Source organism: Malaclemys terrapin, chromosome 9 (assembly GCF_027887155.1).
Source record: "Malaclemys terrapin pileata isolate rMalTer1 chromosome 9, rMalTer1.hap1, whole genome shotgun sequence".
Taxonomy (NCBI): Eukaryota; Metazoa; Chordata; order Testudines; family Emydidae; genus Malaclemys; species Malaclemys terrapin.
This window is the reverse complement of record NC_071513.1, coordinates 25977124-25992725: the sequence shown is the minus strand read 5'-3', so window position 1 is coordinate 25992725 and position 15602 is coordinate 25977124. Positions and strand designations below refer to the sequence as shown.

The window sequence follows — 15602 nt, the reverse complement described above, 5'->3', positions numbered from 1 at the left end:
GAAATGTCCCCACACAGGTTCCCCAATGTCCCTCTGCTCACATGCACACTCCCCATCTCCTCCAAGCCCCAGCACCTGTCCTTCCTGTGCTCCTCCCTTCCCCTTCCCTGAGAGGGCTTTGGGAGTTGAGGAAGCCAACTCACTGCATTGCCCATGGGAGTGAGCAGAAAGCACACAGGAAACGCGGGGATATGACAAGCAGGGAGCTCCCTCCTTCCTTCATTCATCTTCAGGAGGGAACAAACAGAAGCAGAGGCTGGGGCAGCACCAAGGGGACAAGTGAGTAAGGCACTGGGGTAGAGGACAAGCAGTAGTTGGGGTGAACAGTATGTCCCTGAGAGCCTCCATCCTGCCAGGTAAGCTGCCATTCCCACCTCCAAGAGCAGGCAGCCCTTGAGAGTTAGGGCTTGGCTGCCCAAAGTCCCCTGGCTTCTCTCTGGCCTCAGTCACAAGATCCTCAGCTCGTCCGCCTCCGACAGGCCATACTTGGCTTTGTGGTCATTGAAGAGTTTGAGCAGGGAGCGGATGTACATAGCATGGTACAGATCCACCGTCTCGTGGCTCGGCTCCTTGATCCTGGGCACCGTCACAGGTTCTCCTACTGCCAGAGCCAGAAAGAGGGTGGAAGAGTGAATCCTAAGCACCTGGAATAAACCAGCTGGTACAGCTGGGAGGACTCCCTGCCCCTCGTAATGAACTGGGCCTTGGAATGCTAATGCCAAACTTTCTTCCTAGTAAACGGTTACATACGGGCAGTAGTACCACAGAGACAGCAACAGCACCTGGCCACAGGCATGGGGCAGAGAGGGAAGGAAGAGCACACAGTGTGCCCTGGGATAGCACCCACCAACTGCACGTTCACAAGCTCCCTGGGCCCACTCTGCCAATTGCTGGATTTCACTCCTCACATCATGATGAGTTTTTGGCTTCCACACCTGCCACAAACTCAAATGGCAAGTGGAACCCTCCGTCAGCTTAGACCAGGGGTTCTCAGGACAAATTTTTGGTGGCCTCAGAGTGCGGCCACCAACTCTTGCTGGTGGCCACTCTCAATTTTTTTCCTAAAATACTTAATTACCTTCAGGAAAAACAAATAAATATACATGTTCAAATCATTGTAATTTATTTATTGCTAGCTAATAAGTCTGTTTTTAAAAGTGATATTAACAAACATACAAATATCACTTTTCACAGCAGACTTACTCAGCCCCAACAAACCTGGGGACAAATTAAGCCGGGGCTGAGTAAGTATGTCGGGGGAGCCAGCAGGAGCCAGGGGTGATTGGGTTGGGGGATGCCGGGGGAGTTAGTCGGAGGCCAGAGCCTGATGCCCCATAGCCAGAGCCAAAATGCCATGGCTGGGGGATGGAGCCCAAAGCTACATGGCCAGAGCCTGGGATCTGCAGCTGTGCAGCCGGAGCCCAGGGCTGGAGCCCGAAGACCAACAGCCAGAGCTTGCTGCCCCACCACCCCAGGGGTGAATCCCAAAGCCGGGAACTCACCAGCTGCCTGCTCCTCCAGCATTGTGCCCCAGCTGTCTCCAGATGGGGCAGGGCTCAACCCCTGCTTGCAGCTCTAGTATCCAACACCAAGGCAGTGCATCCAGGAGCAACGGGGAGGGGGAGGGGCTGCTGCTTGCCCCGCCCTCCCCCCAAATCACAGCCCAGGAGACTGTGGCCACAAGAAAAGCCGCTGGTGGCCGCAGGTGGCCACTCTATCCACATTTGAAAAATGCTGGCTTAGACAACCAGGACCAAACCCCACCACCTACCAGTGCCGGGGCTTTTGGAGCAGCCAAAGCCATAGGAAAAGAGTAAGGGGATACTCACTGACAGTGGTGATAGGCTTCGGGTAGGGCAGGAAGCCTCGGGATTGGATAGAGGTTAAACCCCGTCCATAGAAGACGCAGGGAGCAAAGCCCACCAGCTTCTGGAACCTCTTCTGAATGCCCCTCAACCAGCTGCCCTCTTCAAAAACCACCTGCCGGAAGAGGTCGTTCTCACCGAAGGAGAAGGCAGGAACCAGGTGCGCCCTGGGGGAGAAAGCATTGTAGCATGAGTGCCCTCTGCAGTCAGCACCCCCCCCCCCAGGGTAGCACTCGCTACCAGGGGTGCGGAACAATTTGTCTAGTGGGGGTGCTGAGCACCACTGAACCAAACTGTAAACCCTGTATAGAACGGAATCCACTTCAAGCCAGGGGGTGCGGCCACACACCCAGGACCCCTAGTTCCAGGATCTACGCTCGCTACTGCACCTCAGCACCATGGGGCCCTGCTACAAACTTGATCATATTGAACCAGCCTCCCTTGGGAGCCACAGTAAGTAGCAGCTGAGGCACACTCACTATCCTATCTCCTGAAAGGTAGTCCAGGGATGGGCTGCCTGGGGAGATCCCAAACAGGGGAGAGTGCCAGGCCCTGTTTCCTGGTCAAGTGGCTGGCTTGGCAGGTCCTGGGGGTGGCTGGCCCCAGCCCAATTTCCTGGAGGTGCTACCAGACGAACTGGAGGCCTCTCAGGACAACATCTGGCTGATGATACTCACCCATGCTGCAGCGCCATCCGAACAAAGCCTTTGCGGTTTTTGAGGATTAACGTGGTGACTCCTGGCTGGCAAGACAGTGACTCGGCTGCACCTCCAATTACGATGGCCACAGCGTTTCCACTGCCATTCTGAGAGAGCAGGTACCCTATTGCCTGGCGTGTCACAGGGCACAGGCCTAAAGAGAAGAGCACCAAGGGAGCATGAGGAGAACTGCAATGGAAACCAGCTCTTGCCCCACCTGAGAACCCCTTGACTCACCAGCTGACTTGGGGGACAGACCCCTGGCCCCAATCTCTGAATGAGTTTAGGGGGCTTGGAAACCTGCCTACAGTTAGGATTTGAGGAGAACATCCCAACAAATGAGGGCAGGTGGATGATCGGGTGCCCTCCACTCAGGCATGCAGAAGGTGCAGGGGAGCTATTCTTTCCTTCCCCCCAGCACAAAGTTAGGAGCACTGAGCCCTGCCCAGAGCCCCGTGCTGTAGGCAGACCTATGTCCCTGCCCAGGAGCCCAACACGTGGAATAAGGGTGACACCTGGTGTCCACCCAGGAGCCATGGGGTCTCTTGCTCTGGAGGATGCAATAGACCAAGGGGATCAGCAGAGCTGAGGCCAAAATGGGCACTCACTGGACCCTGGCTCCTGAACGCCCATGTTAGCTGGCAGCCCGGGGAGGCACCAGCTGTGCCAGTCAGAATGCAGTTTCCCAGGGGATGCTGTTGTGGTGCCATTTTCTGTGACTGAGCCTGGGAATTGGCATTCGGGGAGTGGAGGACGTAGAGCAGGGCACACTTCATGTATGGGCTGCATGAAAGATAACAGTTGCTCAGGTCTTTGAGCTTTCCTAAGGGATGGTGCAAGGAACAATCCCTAGGAAAGACCTATGTAGCCCATGAAATACTTGATCTCTATGGCGTTCCCCTGTCTTTCCTTTTCTAGCAGCATGGAATTCCATCACCCAACCCAGGCAGAGGAGCAATGGCAGAGTGGGAGGGGGGCAGGCTGGAGTAGTGCTGGGTGTGGGGCAGGATGGAGGTGCAGTAGCAGAGCATTGTGGGAGAATCTCAGTGAGCCACTGACTGCACTGAGCCTGGCCCAGGCAGCAATGTCAAGCTGACATTTTGGCAAGTACTAAAATTTGCTTTAGACTCGGGGGGGAAAAAAAAAAAAAAAAAAAGAACAGAAGCACATGAGAACAGAATGTCGTCGCCAGCAGTAGATTCAGTATCCAGAGGATCTGAAAGGGGCTTTGGCCAGAGGCTGCAGAGGGAAGAGACTCAGGTGATCAGTGATGGAAAGGAGAAAAAAAAAAAAAAAAGAGGAGCTGGCTATTTTCAGATCTCCTAGGTCTCTTGTATTAGCCACATCTGCAACACTTCTGGTGTGATTCTCTGGACCTGTGCGAGGGACACTCCCTGAGCATGCTCACCCCCACTCATCAGGTACTCCCTGAAGACAGGCAGCCGGAAGTTGCCAGCCAGCGTTGCCAGGAAGGGTCTGATGCCGGGGAACTTCTCAGAGAAGCCAGTGGACTCGGTGATGAAGTTGCAGAAGGCCCCAACACAGAGGATCCCATGGGGGTGTGCGCCAATGATATAATTGTGACCGGGGAGGAGGCTGTGAGTCTTCACTAACTAGAGGGAGAAGACACAATCAATGGGGAGGGCAGGGACTGGTGGGGGAAGAGGGAAGGAGGATCCTGGTTGGGTCACAGGTCTTTACACATGACTGCAGATGGGCAGTGCTGGATAAATACCAACATGGCAACCCCCACCTGGCACACCCCACACCCAGATGGACAAATCAACACATAAGAACATAAGAGCAGCCATACTGGGTCAGACCAAAGCCCCATCTAGCCCAGTATCTTGTCTTCCACCAGTGGCCAATGCTAAGTACCCCAGAGGGAATGAACAGAACAGGTAATCATCTAATGATCCATTCCCTGTTACCCATTCTCAGCTTCTGGCAAACAGAGGCTAGGGACACTATCGCTGACCATCCTGGCTAATAGCCATTGATGGACCTATCCTCCATGAATTTATCTAGTGCTTTTTTGAACCCTGTTATAGTCTTGGCCTTCACAACATCCCCTGGCAAGGAGTTCCACAGGTTGTGTGTTGTGTGAAAAAAATACTTCCTTTTGTTTGTTTTAAACCTGCTGCCTATTAATTTCATTTGGTGACCCCTAGTTCTTGTGTTATGGGAAGGAGTAAATAACACTTCCTTATTTACTTTCTCTACACCAGTCATGATTTTATAGACCTCTATCATATCCCCCCTTAATCGTCTCTTTTCCAAGCTGAAAAGTCAGTCTTACTACTCTCTCTTCATATAGCAGCCTTTCCTTTCATTCCTGAGCTGACCTGTGCTCAGTAGTTACTCCCTCACCCAAAATAAATCTCTGTGCTGAACAGCTATTGAATTGCTGAATGTTGTGGGGGCCGAGATTTGATTTGGGGGCAAGCATCTGCACTGGATGTGATCCTAAAGATTCTGTGAAGAGTAAGGTGGCTGTTGTTTCAAATGTCCACTAGGTGGTAGGAGCAGGTCACGTTAATTCCACCATCGATTTTTAAAACAAATTTATCTTGGCTTTACAGGGAGCTCCATGCAGGGTCTGGCCTTGCATCTACAGAAAAATGCATGTGCAATTTCAGGGGCAGGTGGATGTACTAGGCACCCATGAAGCTGCCACCAGTCAGGTTGCAGGATGGACGTATACAGAGAGACATGAGAGATTTATTCAGACAAGGGGCCCAACAGAGATGCCTGAGACTTAGAAGCTTGTCCAGAGGTTTGCAGGAAGTCGAAATTCTACAGTACAGCACTCAGCACATACTGTATGGATAGCAAAGGCATGGCACACCTGCCCAGCACGGCTTACCTGAATAGGGAAATAATCTCGGAAATGCTTCCAGACAGGCCAGTTTCGCACCCACGCCGACCTCCTCCCACCTGCAAACCACACAAGAGGGAGTAGGAGTGGGGGCAAGGATCTCACACAGACACTGAGAGGACAGACTCCATTTCCACTGGGAGTGTGGTCACTTCCTCTCCCTTTTAGCCCCTGCCTCCCAGCAGACCAGAGCTAGTCAGAACATAGGCGACTACCTGATTTTTGTGCTGTAACAGTTTGCAGAGATGTGCAGTTTTCACTGGAAAGATTGGGGGAGGGAGGAGAAAGTGTACTGTGCAGCCTGATGGCCAGGGTATTGCCCTGGGATGTGGGAGACCCAGGCTCAAGACCCTGCTCTGCCTGATTCAGAGTGATCTGGGATGAAAAACTGTGCTCTGAATCAGGCACAGAGCAAGGATTAGAACCTGGGTCTCCCACACCGAGACCAGCGCCTTACTCACTAGGATGGACACGTGTGTTCTGATGTGAAAACAGACATTTTGGCACAATTCAGTTTTAGATCAGTTGTCCAAAAGGTCGTTTTATTGCAGCGAGGAACAAAACAGCTTTTGAAACCTTGGAAGTTGCCATGAAAAGCCAGCTCTAGGAATATCCTCTCACAGGGCCAGTATCTCCTGGATATATTATGGGCTGCTGCCCTCTAGTGTCATACAGCAGACCTATTCTTTTGTAGAAGTTCCCACTACTAACTAACTGGCTTTCCCCTCTGATATTTTGCAAAAATAGCTGTGCCCCAATTCAGGCAGGCAATGACAAGGGACCACCACAGACTGCTGCAACTTTAGAGTGTAGTCCCTAACGAGACCTCATACAGTGACCATCCATCACAGCCACACTGGGGATTGCTGGAAAGACTGACTCTTTTGGGGAACTCCTACACCTCTGTAGTTTGTCTTGGTCACTAGGCCAGAGAAATGAAGAGGTAAATGGAATGCTGGCTCTTCTGGGAATCTTACCTGCTCTGGCTGCTTATGCCCCAGCTGATGTAATGATTCTCTGTGCATATTTGTGCCCTACTAGAAGGAATCACAACTGCCCAGAACTATGTCATAGGCTCTGTATTGCTAACAGATAAAGGAGAGTCTCCTTAATTTCAGCTGGCAGGAGTCTGTGCTTCTGGACTATCCCCGCTGCTGCTGTAAATGTTGCTAGGTGTTACAATACAGAGAAACAGAATGAAATTAAACAGAGTTCTGGCCCGGGTGCTGTCAGTCACATTTTAACCATGCATGACACTGAGCAGATGTTGTGGAAGGGCCAGTCACTAAAGATCATTAAATAAGCAAGCAAATATTGGAAGATGAAGGGGGAAAAAAAACAGCAAAGAGCAAACAAAGATCTTTGCACAAAGCTGCCATAAACTTTATGGTTTACTCCCTGTGTGTGTCTCTGGACACATTTCCCTTGTTCTTGGGGAAATGCCTTTAGCGCGAGTGTGATTTAGCAAATACCTGGGCCTGGAGACCAACATATACAGATCATACTCTCAGACATCTGAATCCTCCAGCAAGTCTGTCTCCCCTCTGTCCTGCTATGCATACATGTACGCAGTAAATTAGGCTGTACCTTCCCATACCTTGCTCCGGTGCGTCCCAGTCAAAGATTACCCAGGCAAAGTATAGAGCAGAAACTGGCCAGAAACTGGTGAAGACCAAATAGACGAGGAGAAACAGGAAGACGATTCCTGAGGGTATCACAAGCAAGAGTTTAGCTCACATATCCCTGCGTAGAAATATGCCCTACCCCATCAGTTCCTGTTCTCTAGAGATTGAGTTTTCACAGCAGCATCCCATAATGCCCCAGTTCTAATGTGGGATGAGATGAGTGCCCACAGTGAATCCCATCCTCTTTGGGCCAATTCAGAACCGGGCAGATCTTCCCACCCACCCCAGAAAATATCTGATTCCCAGCACTTGGCTGTAGGCCAAAATGCCTGCTTATTTGCTGTGTGTTCTCTGACTGGCTGTGTTTCAGCACTGACCAACCAATCCAGACCCATTAAGCCTCCACGCTGAATCTGTAAGGGCAGAACAACAGCCAGCCTGGCTTTGCTGCACTAGTAAAATTTGGGGCCCTAATTAATTATCTGTGGTGCTCCCTGGAAAGAGGCTGTGTTGTAGACAAGATTCAGGCCTTTTTACTACTGTCATCTTTAACTGTACAGCCTGTCTAGGCACCACAGTAGTAAAACCTCAAGAGCCTGGTCTATGCTGGAGCCACTCTGATGGAGAATTACAGGCTCCAATTTTCCTAGTATAGATGCAGCCTGTGTGGGAGCCTCCCCAGGTCAGAGACACGCTGCCAAAGCTGAGCATCAGCTCTGGATAGCAGGAGACGCTTCTAAAGGGGATACTATGACTGGCCAAACAGCTTCAGATATGAGAAAGACTGCTGAACCTGAGCCCCTCTGACCCCCCATGTATATCGTGTACTCAAACTACAGCCACTTCCAGCACATGGAAAGAGCATGAGAGGCTTAGACTGCAGTAACCACACGTGGTGGGACTGTGCCTCACTGTGCATCTGCAGACCAGAGGTCTCAAAATGCAGCCTGCCTACCACTGAGTCTAATGGTGGAAAACTAATCCCGCATTCGTAGAACTCGTTCAGGTGCATATTAGTGCCAGTGTAGACAAGTCCCGTGTCTCAACTACAAATTCAGTCTCCTGAAAAGCTGAAGTCATTTACCACTAATCCTCCCTTCCCTTTTAAATCAATTAGTCTGTAACAAGCACTAACTTGATCTGATTTGCAAGTCACAGTTCCAAAACAGAATTCTGCAGAATACAATAATTAAGGTAACGGGACGTCTCCTGTCACAGAGAACAGTGTGTGTGTGTACGCTGAATTCCTGCTTGGGATTCTGAGCTATTTTATCTGTGGTTGTGCTCGGAGGCCCCAGTCAGGATCAGGACCTTGTCCTGCTAAGCACTGTACAAACACATACGGAGATAGATTGTGGATTGGGGTGGGAGGGTGGGGCAGAGACGAAGCTTTTTCTGGAGGGCGGGGAGGAGGTGGGTGCACAGCAGGAGAAAGTATAAACATTCTGGGCCACTGACATTCATTTTGGGTGCTCAGCACTTTAAAAAAAATAAAATAAAAGCAGGCCTTTTGTGTCACACAACTCCTGAGAAGGTGGATTGGTGCCAGGCCTAATTTGAATGCTGCTAACCCCACCTAAACAGGGGCCTTTATCCTAAAGCACTTCGTCCTTCAGCAAGCTCTAAACGCAGCCCCAGAAGGCAAGGAGAGAAGCAGACAGCCCAAGGGGGCACACCACGTTGTACAGCCGTGAGGGGAAAGATATTAGGCTCAGGATCACATAGACCTCTGCTCTTATGAAAAGTGTCATGGGGTATTTTTCTGAGGTCTCATCTGAAAATCCTTCCCCCACTGACCAGCAGAGATACTTTGCACCCCTCCTTCCCCTGGGGAAGGCTGCTGTTCTGGCTCCCTCAGGCCTTAGTGCTGGATTTTCCAATGTCCTGAATTTTTGTGAAATCAACAATCATGGTGCTAGAGATAGAGAGTAACAAATAATACGGACCCCAATGCAGAATCTCAACAACCCCACAGCAGAATCTGATTGGTGAGAGAGACGGAGAACAGCACGCCCCCTCCTGCCAGCTGAGTCTACTCACCCATCAGCAAGAAGCTGAGGACCCACTGTAGAACTGAGAGGAGCTGGATGCATGCTCGGAACTCCCACTGCGAGGGCCAGGGCACGGTGAGCAGAGTATGCAGGGCGGCCTGAATGCTGGCACAGCTCCCTGCAAAGCACACACACCATTTGGTTTGCACTTGTGATCTATCACTTCCTGAGCCTGCTGCTGGCCATGCTGCACTTACCTGATGAGCCTCTTCTCCCTTCCCATAACACACAACCCCCCAAAAACACACACAATCCCATGCATACCTACACCTTCACATGCATGCACACAAACGCAGTTCCCCCCCATCAAATGCACTGACACACACATGCACAAACCACTCCACGCACCAACACATATAGTCACCCCACTCCCCATACATGCGCACCTGCAAGCCCTTTCACATACACACACAGGGCTGACTCCTCAGTGGCTGTCTCCAGTAGCCCAGGCTGACAACAGGTGCAGAAGATGAATGTGAAGCTCAGAGCAGAGAGGGAGAGAGGGCAAGGCCCAGTGGGACTCATGCTGGGATGGGGATGAGGGTGTGCTATTAGGTGAATGAAGCACATCCTAGGCCGTTCCAAGATCCTGAGGGGAATGGTGCCTCCTCCAGAGCCTGGGGAGGAGTCTCCCTGGGCCTGTTCAGCCTCATGGGGAAGGAGTTCGGCAAAACATTCAAGTTTCAAAGCTGGCCAGACTCCCAGGGAGGCCAGATTCTGCCCAAGGTTGGGGTCACTCTGCTGCATGCCAGGCAGTAGCCATCCTTCCTATAGATGTGTGCTGGGGAAGCCTGAGCTAGGAGTCATGGGAAGCAGGGGGCAAGTACGCACCCGTCTAAAGCGTCTCAGCAGGCAGGAGCGTCTGAACTAGTGACAAACGAGTCTGGATGTGCAAGGCTCATGGTCCTGTCCTGCAATGACTGATAAGGGGACCTCGCCCCTGCCCCCAGCCTTGATTCCCGAAAGAGGGAGTTCAACAGCACTAACTTGCTTCACTTCTCCTCCCGACAGCTAACCTTGGTGAACGATTAACTCCCACTGATGGTACAGCAAACACAGTGAGGGGCTTTCTATCCCTCCTCCCCTCTGGACTGGAGTCAGACTCCAAATTCCATGTGCACACCCATCCCCCCCTTGCCACGGAAGGGCTCAGTGTTTGTGTGAGGAATTTGGGCTGAGCTGCGAGAGCCTCCATGTGCCAAATGGCCCGTCCCACCAAGGCCTGACACAAGGCAACTGGCTCACAGGGCACTCAGAAGAGTTGCAGAGCCACAGCTGGCTTTTCCGTGGCTGGGAAAATAACTTTGGCAGGTGCTCTAATTTTAAGAACCCCCAAGACACGTATCCACATAGCTAGAACAGAGGGGCCCCCGGCATACATTGCTGTGCTGGATCAGAGGAAAGCCAGGAACAGGAGGTCACAGAAAAGCCACCAAATCCAGATTTGTGTCAGACCCATCCAATTCTGGGGGTTCATCTCTTCCAGAGACAAATCCAGATCATGGACAGGGCAGTGGAAATTAAATGAATATGGGAGCTCTCATTGGGTTTGAATGCATTAGTTTTCTTCCCCAGAGCAGTTTAATCAAGTTCTGCCAAATCCATCACTCATCCCTGATGCAGGCCAGACAGACTCCCCAATGTATCACACCATCTCCCAGAAATCTCATACCCCACAGTTCTGCCCTTTAGTTGACAGAGGGCCAAATCCAACACACTTTACTCAGCTCTCACTCCTGTTAAAATCAGCGGGAATCTTTCCTGAGTAAGAGCTGCTAGATGCTTTCCTTTAATTTGCACTACAGGTCTGAATTAGCACTCAGGCAAGGAGAATTTGCCACCTTTGCAGCCCCCTATTTTGGTGAACTACCTGATGCCCCTTTGCAATGTCAATTTCAGAGAATTCATTCCTGCAGAGTACTTTGAGGGATTTGTGCCCTGCTGCTGCTACACAATATTTATAAAAAGCCTTCCCCTTTTATTAAACAGCCTAAAACAAAACAAATACTAATCAATGGACTAGAAACTGGCAAATCTAGAGCATTATAAATAACTTCAAATACGCTTTGCGATTTTCTTACCACTACGATTTTGGAAATAGGCTGCAATAATTGTTTTCATGTTGGTAACAAGTTCTCTCCCAGACTTTGGATCCACAGGTTAAAAGGCAGGTTTGCAAATCTCAACCTGTGAAACTGATGGTGTGTCCAACTGCTTTGAAGCTCCACTGTCAGGCCCAAGGTAAACTGCCCGCACTGGAGGGGTGGTGGACAAACCCTGCCCTTCATTTGAAAAAGCAAGAAGAAAACCCTGTGGTATTAAGGAGAAGGAGTTAACAGAAAGTCCCAGGTGGCTGTTTCCATAAAAGGATCCCGCACCCTTCACCCACTTATACAAATGTACACATTGCTGGATATTTTCATCAGACGACACTTGCCTGAGTTTGTCTTCCCCCCTGCATAAAATGGTACTTTCCTGGGCATGTCACAAACTACTGCCCAGACGTTAGTGGTGGGATTCTAATTAAAGGCAAGTTGAAAACGTGAAAAAGTCAAACTCAAATCACCATTTGTTACAGGAAAGTAGCATTTGCCACACTGGCTCAGACCGTTAAATCCAGTAGCCAATACCCAATATATTCAAGAAGGCATAACTGCCTCACTCCCTTCTACAATGCACCTGGCAAATTGGTCAAGGCTTCACAGAGGAAAAGGATCCTTCCTGCTCACTGTAGCAAAGATTACACCTTGACGTAGAAGATCCGATTCCTTGTCCTAGGCATCCTTGACACTCTGAATGCTTTTCCTATCACCCATCTCCTCCAAGGCTTACTAGAAGTCATACCAGAACCACAGAAGCAGAAAGAAGACCGTCTGAAGCCAGAGTCAGAATTCTGGGATGTGGTATCCCAGGATTGATCCTACTCCCATTGAAATCAATAGGAATCTTTCTACTGCCTTCTGGGTGCTGGAGTGGACTCCTAGGTATAGTACATAGTTATTGAAAGAGGTTCCCAGGCAACACTATGTTAAGTGCTACAGAGTTGGGGAAAGACGTTCTGGGTCAGGCACTGCATGAGGTTGCCACTGGATGTTCTCGCTCTCGGCTGTGCCCTGCTAGGTGTTCAGCTGTTGCTGGTTAGGCGATTAGAGTACCTAGCTGGATACTTATTTTTCCTCTTCTGCCTTACACTTTTCCCCAGTTTTCACAGGTGCAGCACTGACAACAGCAGCATGGAGAAAGTTGCAGGTATGCAGAATCCTCCCTCCTAAAAAAAATCTGCTTTTGTAAATTAGAGTGAATTTCAGTACTGAAGAAGAGAAGTTCCACATTTGCTGTTAAAAAAGGGGAAAATATCTTCTAAATGGGTGAATTCTAACTTCAGAAGAATGGATGCCACTTTAACCATTACTGCTGCTAAAGCTATGTTCACCAATAGAAACAGAAAATATTGGTGTCACATTCCCAAGCACTGATAAAAATACAAGCCTTTGCACATGAACATCTATTGCCAAAAGAGGCAGCTCTAGCACCAAAACCACAGCTTGCGTCAGAAGTTGTCTTTGGATTTAATAAGGACTGAAAAAAGAGTAATTGAGGAGGAATTTTAGACTGTTGTGTGATAGGTAGTTGAGAGAAACTTGACAAACCAAGGAGAAAGTATGCATGTTGTACATTTGCTAATGATTGCTTGGAATTTGTATCTATAGTTCTGAAGAAAGCTAGCACTAGGTTACTTTTTACCCTCTATTTGCTACAGACTGGTTTGGATTCGAGTCTGTAAGACTTCTAGTATCAGAGGGGTAGCCGTGTTTGTTGCTTTTTACAGATCCAGATTAAGAGTCCTGTGGCACCTTATAGACCAACAGATGTATTGGAGCATAAGCTTTCGTGCTTATGCTCCAATACATCTGTTAGTCTATAAGGTGCCACAGGACTGTCAGAATTCTAGATTTTTATAGGTCACTAGTGTATATTCACTACAGACTGATTGGTCTCCACCTCTAAATACAAGGTGTTAGCCTCACAGCTATTGCAGCCCAGTGCTTCCCTTGGACTAGGTTGTACATACAGATGAACCTCCAGCTAAGACTGGCTCCTAGCAGGGGTCTCAAGAAGTTGGGAAAAGGTATTGCATTTTGATCCTCTTCTCAAAATTACATCTAATCCTGGTAATTATAGATGAGATTTAACAAATTAGCATCTTCCACCAAGTCAACACCATGCATTGTGAAGATTTAAACTTGGTTTTTCCATTGCATATGCTAGGCGGCTCTAGCCTAAACAACTGGGACAGAGTTTTGTGTTCTGCTTTGAGAGTCAGTCAAAAAGAACACTTACTTACCTTACAGTAAGTGTGGTTCTTTGAGAGGTTTTGTCCATATGGATCCTTCTCTTGATGCACATGCACCCCATACATGCGAGATCAGGTTATTTTGGCCAGCAGCAGCCACTGGTGTAACTCCTGGACCTTACATGGCCTTATTCCACACTGAAGGCATAAAGAGTGAAGTGTGCCCAACACCCCTCAGTTCTTTTGCCAATACAGGATAGAAGAAGTGTAGCACTCCTTAGCAGAAGCAAAAATGGTTGTGGAATCCATGTGGACAACCCATGCTGAAGAACCACCATTGCTGTAAGGGAGAGAACAGTTACTTTTTCAAGTATTTGTCCACATGGATCCCACTCTTGTCCTTTGCAGGCCCTAACAATCCGTTGTTAATAGACATGATGAATCTATCAGGTATAGAAGAGTGCAGAATATCTAGCGGCTTGTGTGACTTCTCTTCAATACTTCCAGTGGAACGTTAAGGGTCTTGACCATACATTTCAGGTCTTGGAACACGTTGAAGTCATTTGTTGGACAAGGCATAGAGCTGTGGTTTTCAACCGGTGGGCCATTGACCCCTGGGGGTTCACAGATTATGTCTAAGATTTCCAAAGGGGTCCACACCTCCATTTGAAGTTTTGTAGGGGCCTGCAAATGAAAAAAGGTTGAAAACCACTAGCATAGAGGGATTGACTGCTTCATCAAAATTGCCACTAGGATCAATTGTTTTGCCTCTCTTTCTAGGAGCTATGGTTACACTAACTGACCTGGCTGGGAAATCTATATTGCCTTTTAGGACAAGAGGATTTAACCCTAAAAGAGGGGGAAAGAATGTTGGCTTGCAAGTATGTGGCTGCCTAACCCAGGACCATGACTCAAGCATATGGATATTGGACTGATGGACAATGAGGAGGGTGCCAGGGACTTGCTCCCTGTGAGATACATGCCATCTTCTGTTTTAAGAGCAGTCTCAGCTCCACACTGGGAAGTCAGGGAAAGACCCAATGGAGGGGATGTGGGATGGGCAGGAGATAAGTCTCTACTGTGTCCTAATGGAGAAGATGGTGAGGCTACCCTTTCTGGTGTGCTAGGGCACTCCTGCATCACTTCTGCCTAGGGTAGGGGAAGTAGATAGTTTCAATGTCTCAAGCAGCAAGAAAGAATTAAGGAACAATTGGGCTTCCTCCATCCTTTATGCCCTGGTGCTGGAGGACACCTAGAGTGCAGATACAGCCCCAACAAACACTACGACCAAAACAATTTCATTGTGTGTGCATGGGCCACATGCTTGCAGCAGAGACTCCAAGACACAAATGTGCAACTCTGGCAAACTGGGTTTGTCCATGCACAGGGTTACTTTCTCATTAAAACTAGTTCTTAAGATCCCATTCTGAGTTTTTAGGTCAGCCAAAACAGTACAGAGCCTCCTGTATTGAGTGTAGAGATAAGGGAAGTCCAGGTGCAGCACTGACCACATTGACAGCAGCAGCATGGAGAATCTTCCCTCCTAAAAAAATTGCTTTTGTAAGATTGAATTTCAGTACCCAGTACTGAGCCTCTCTCCACCCAGGACTCTGCCAAGCAGGATCAGAACTCTAGCTACTTTTGGTACCAACTACTAGATATAAAGAATGAGTACTAAGCCTTTTTAAAAACCAGACTTCATTCCCAAAAAGGTAATCAGACACAGGAAATTAAATGGGCTGTGGGTGGAAATTCCAAGCTGAACCTTGGAAACCAGAGGTGGCAAATACCTAATGGCCTGCTCTGTACCCAGGACTGACCGTGTTAGCAGACAAGAAATTTAGTCAACATTGTTAAGCCAAATAGTTGTAACAAGGCTTTCAATAGCAGAACAGTTATAGAGCAGGTTCAGAAACCATTACTGATCCCTGACAAACCTGCGAGGGGGCAGTACAGTGCAGAGCTGCTGGCAAGCAATTTCTCTTTTTAGATTCCCTACCCAGTAAAGTCACTATTGCAGTTGCAACTCCATGCCAAATGTGACAGCAGTTATGTTACCTAATCTATCCCCTCTTCTCAGCCAGTACAGGATTATTATTCCCTAAAGCATTTTTTTTTTTTAACATTATGTATTCTATCTAAACTAGCTTTAAACAATCCAAACAAGGAGGCCTCCACCACACAGCTTGTC

General features: G+C 48.9%; 1 protein-coding gene across 2 annotated transcripts; it reads right to left on the bottom strand.

Moving 5' to 3' along the window:
- Positions 1-190: 190 nt before the first annotated feature.
- LOC128843634 (diacylglycerol O-acyltransferase 2-like) lies at positions 191-11401 on the bottom strand. Of its 2 annotated transcripts, none has more exons than XM_054040614.1 (8): positions 11199-11401; positions 9107-9235; positions 7039-7146; positions 5430-5500; positions 3972-4176; positions 2543-2717; positions 1830-2032; positions 191-601 (listed from the first exon to the last, which is right to left on the bottom strand). In XM_054040614.1, exons 1-8 carry the CDS (start codon positions 11236-11238, stop codon positions 447-449), a joined length of 1086 nt encoding a protein of 361 aa, XP_053896589.1. In that variant the 5' UTR covers positions 11239-11401; the 3' UTR covers positions 191-446. The 2 variants fall into 2 exon arrangements, with proteins under 2 accessions (XP_053896589.1, XP_053896591.1); XM_054040616.1 differs by lacking the exon at positions 11199-11401 and adding an exon at positions 9949-10034.
- Between the last annotated feature and the right edge of the window lie 4201 nt (positions 11402-15602).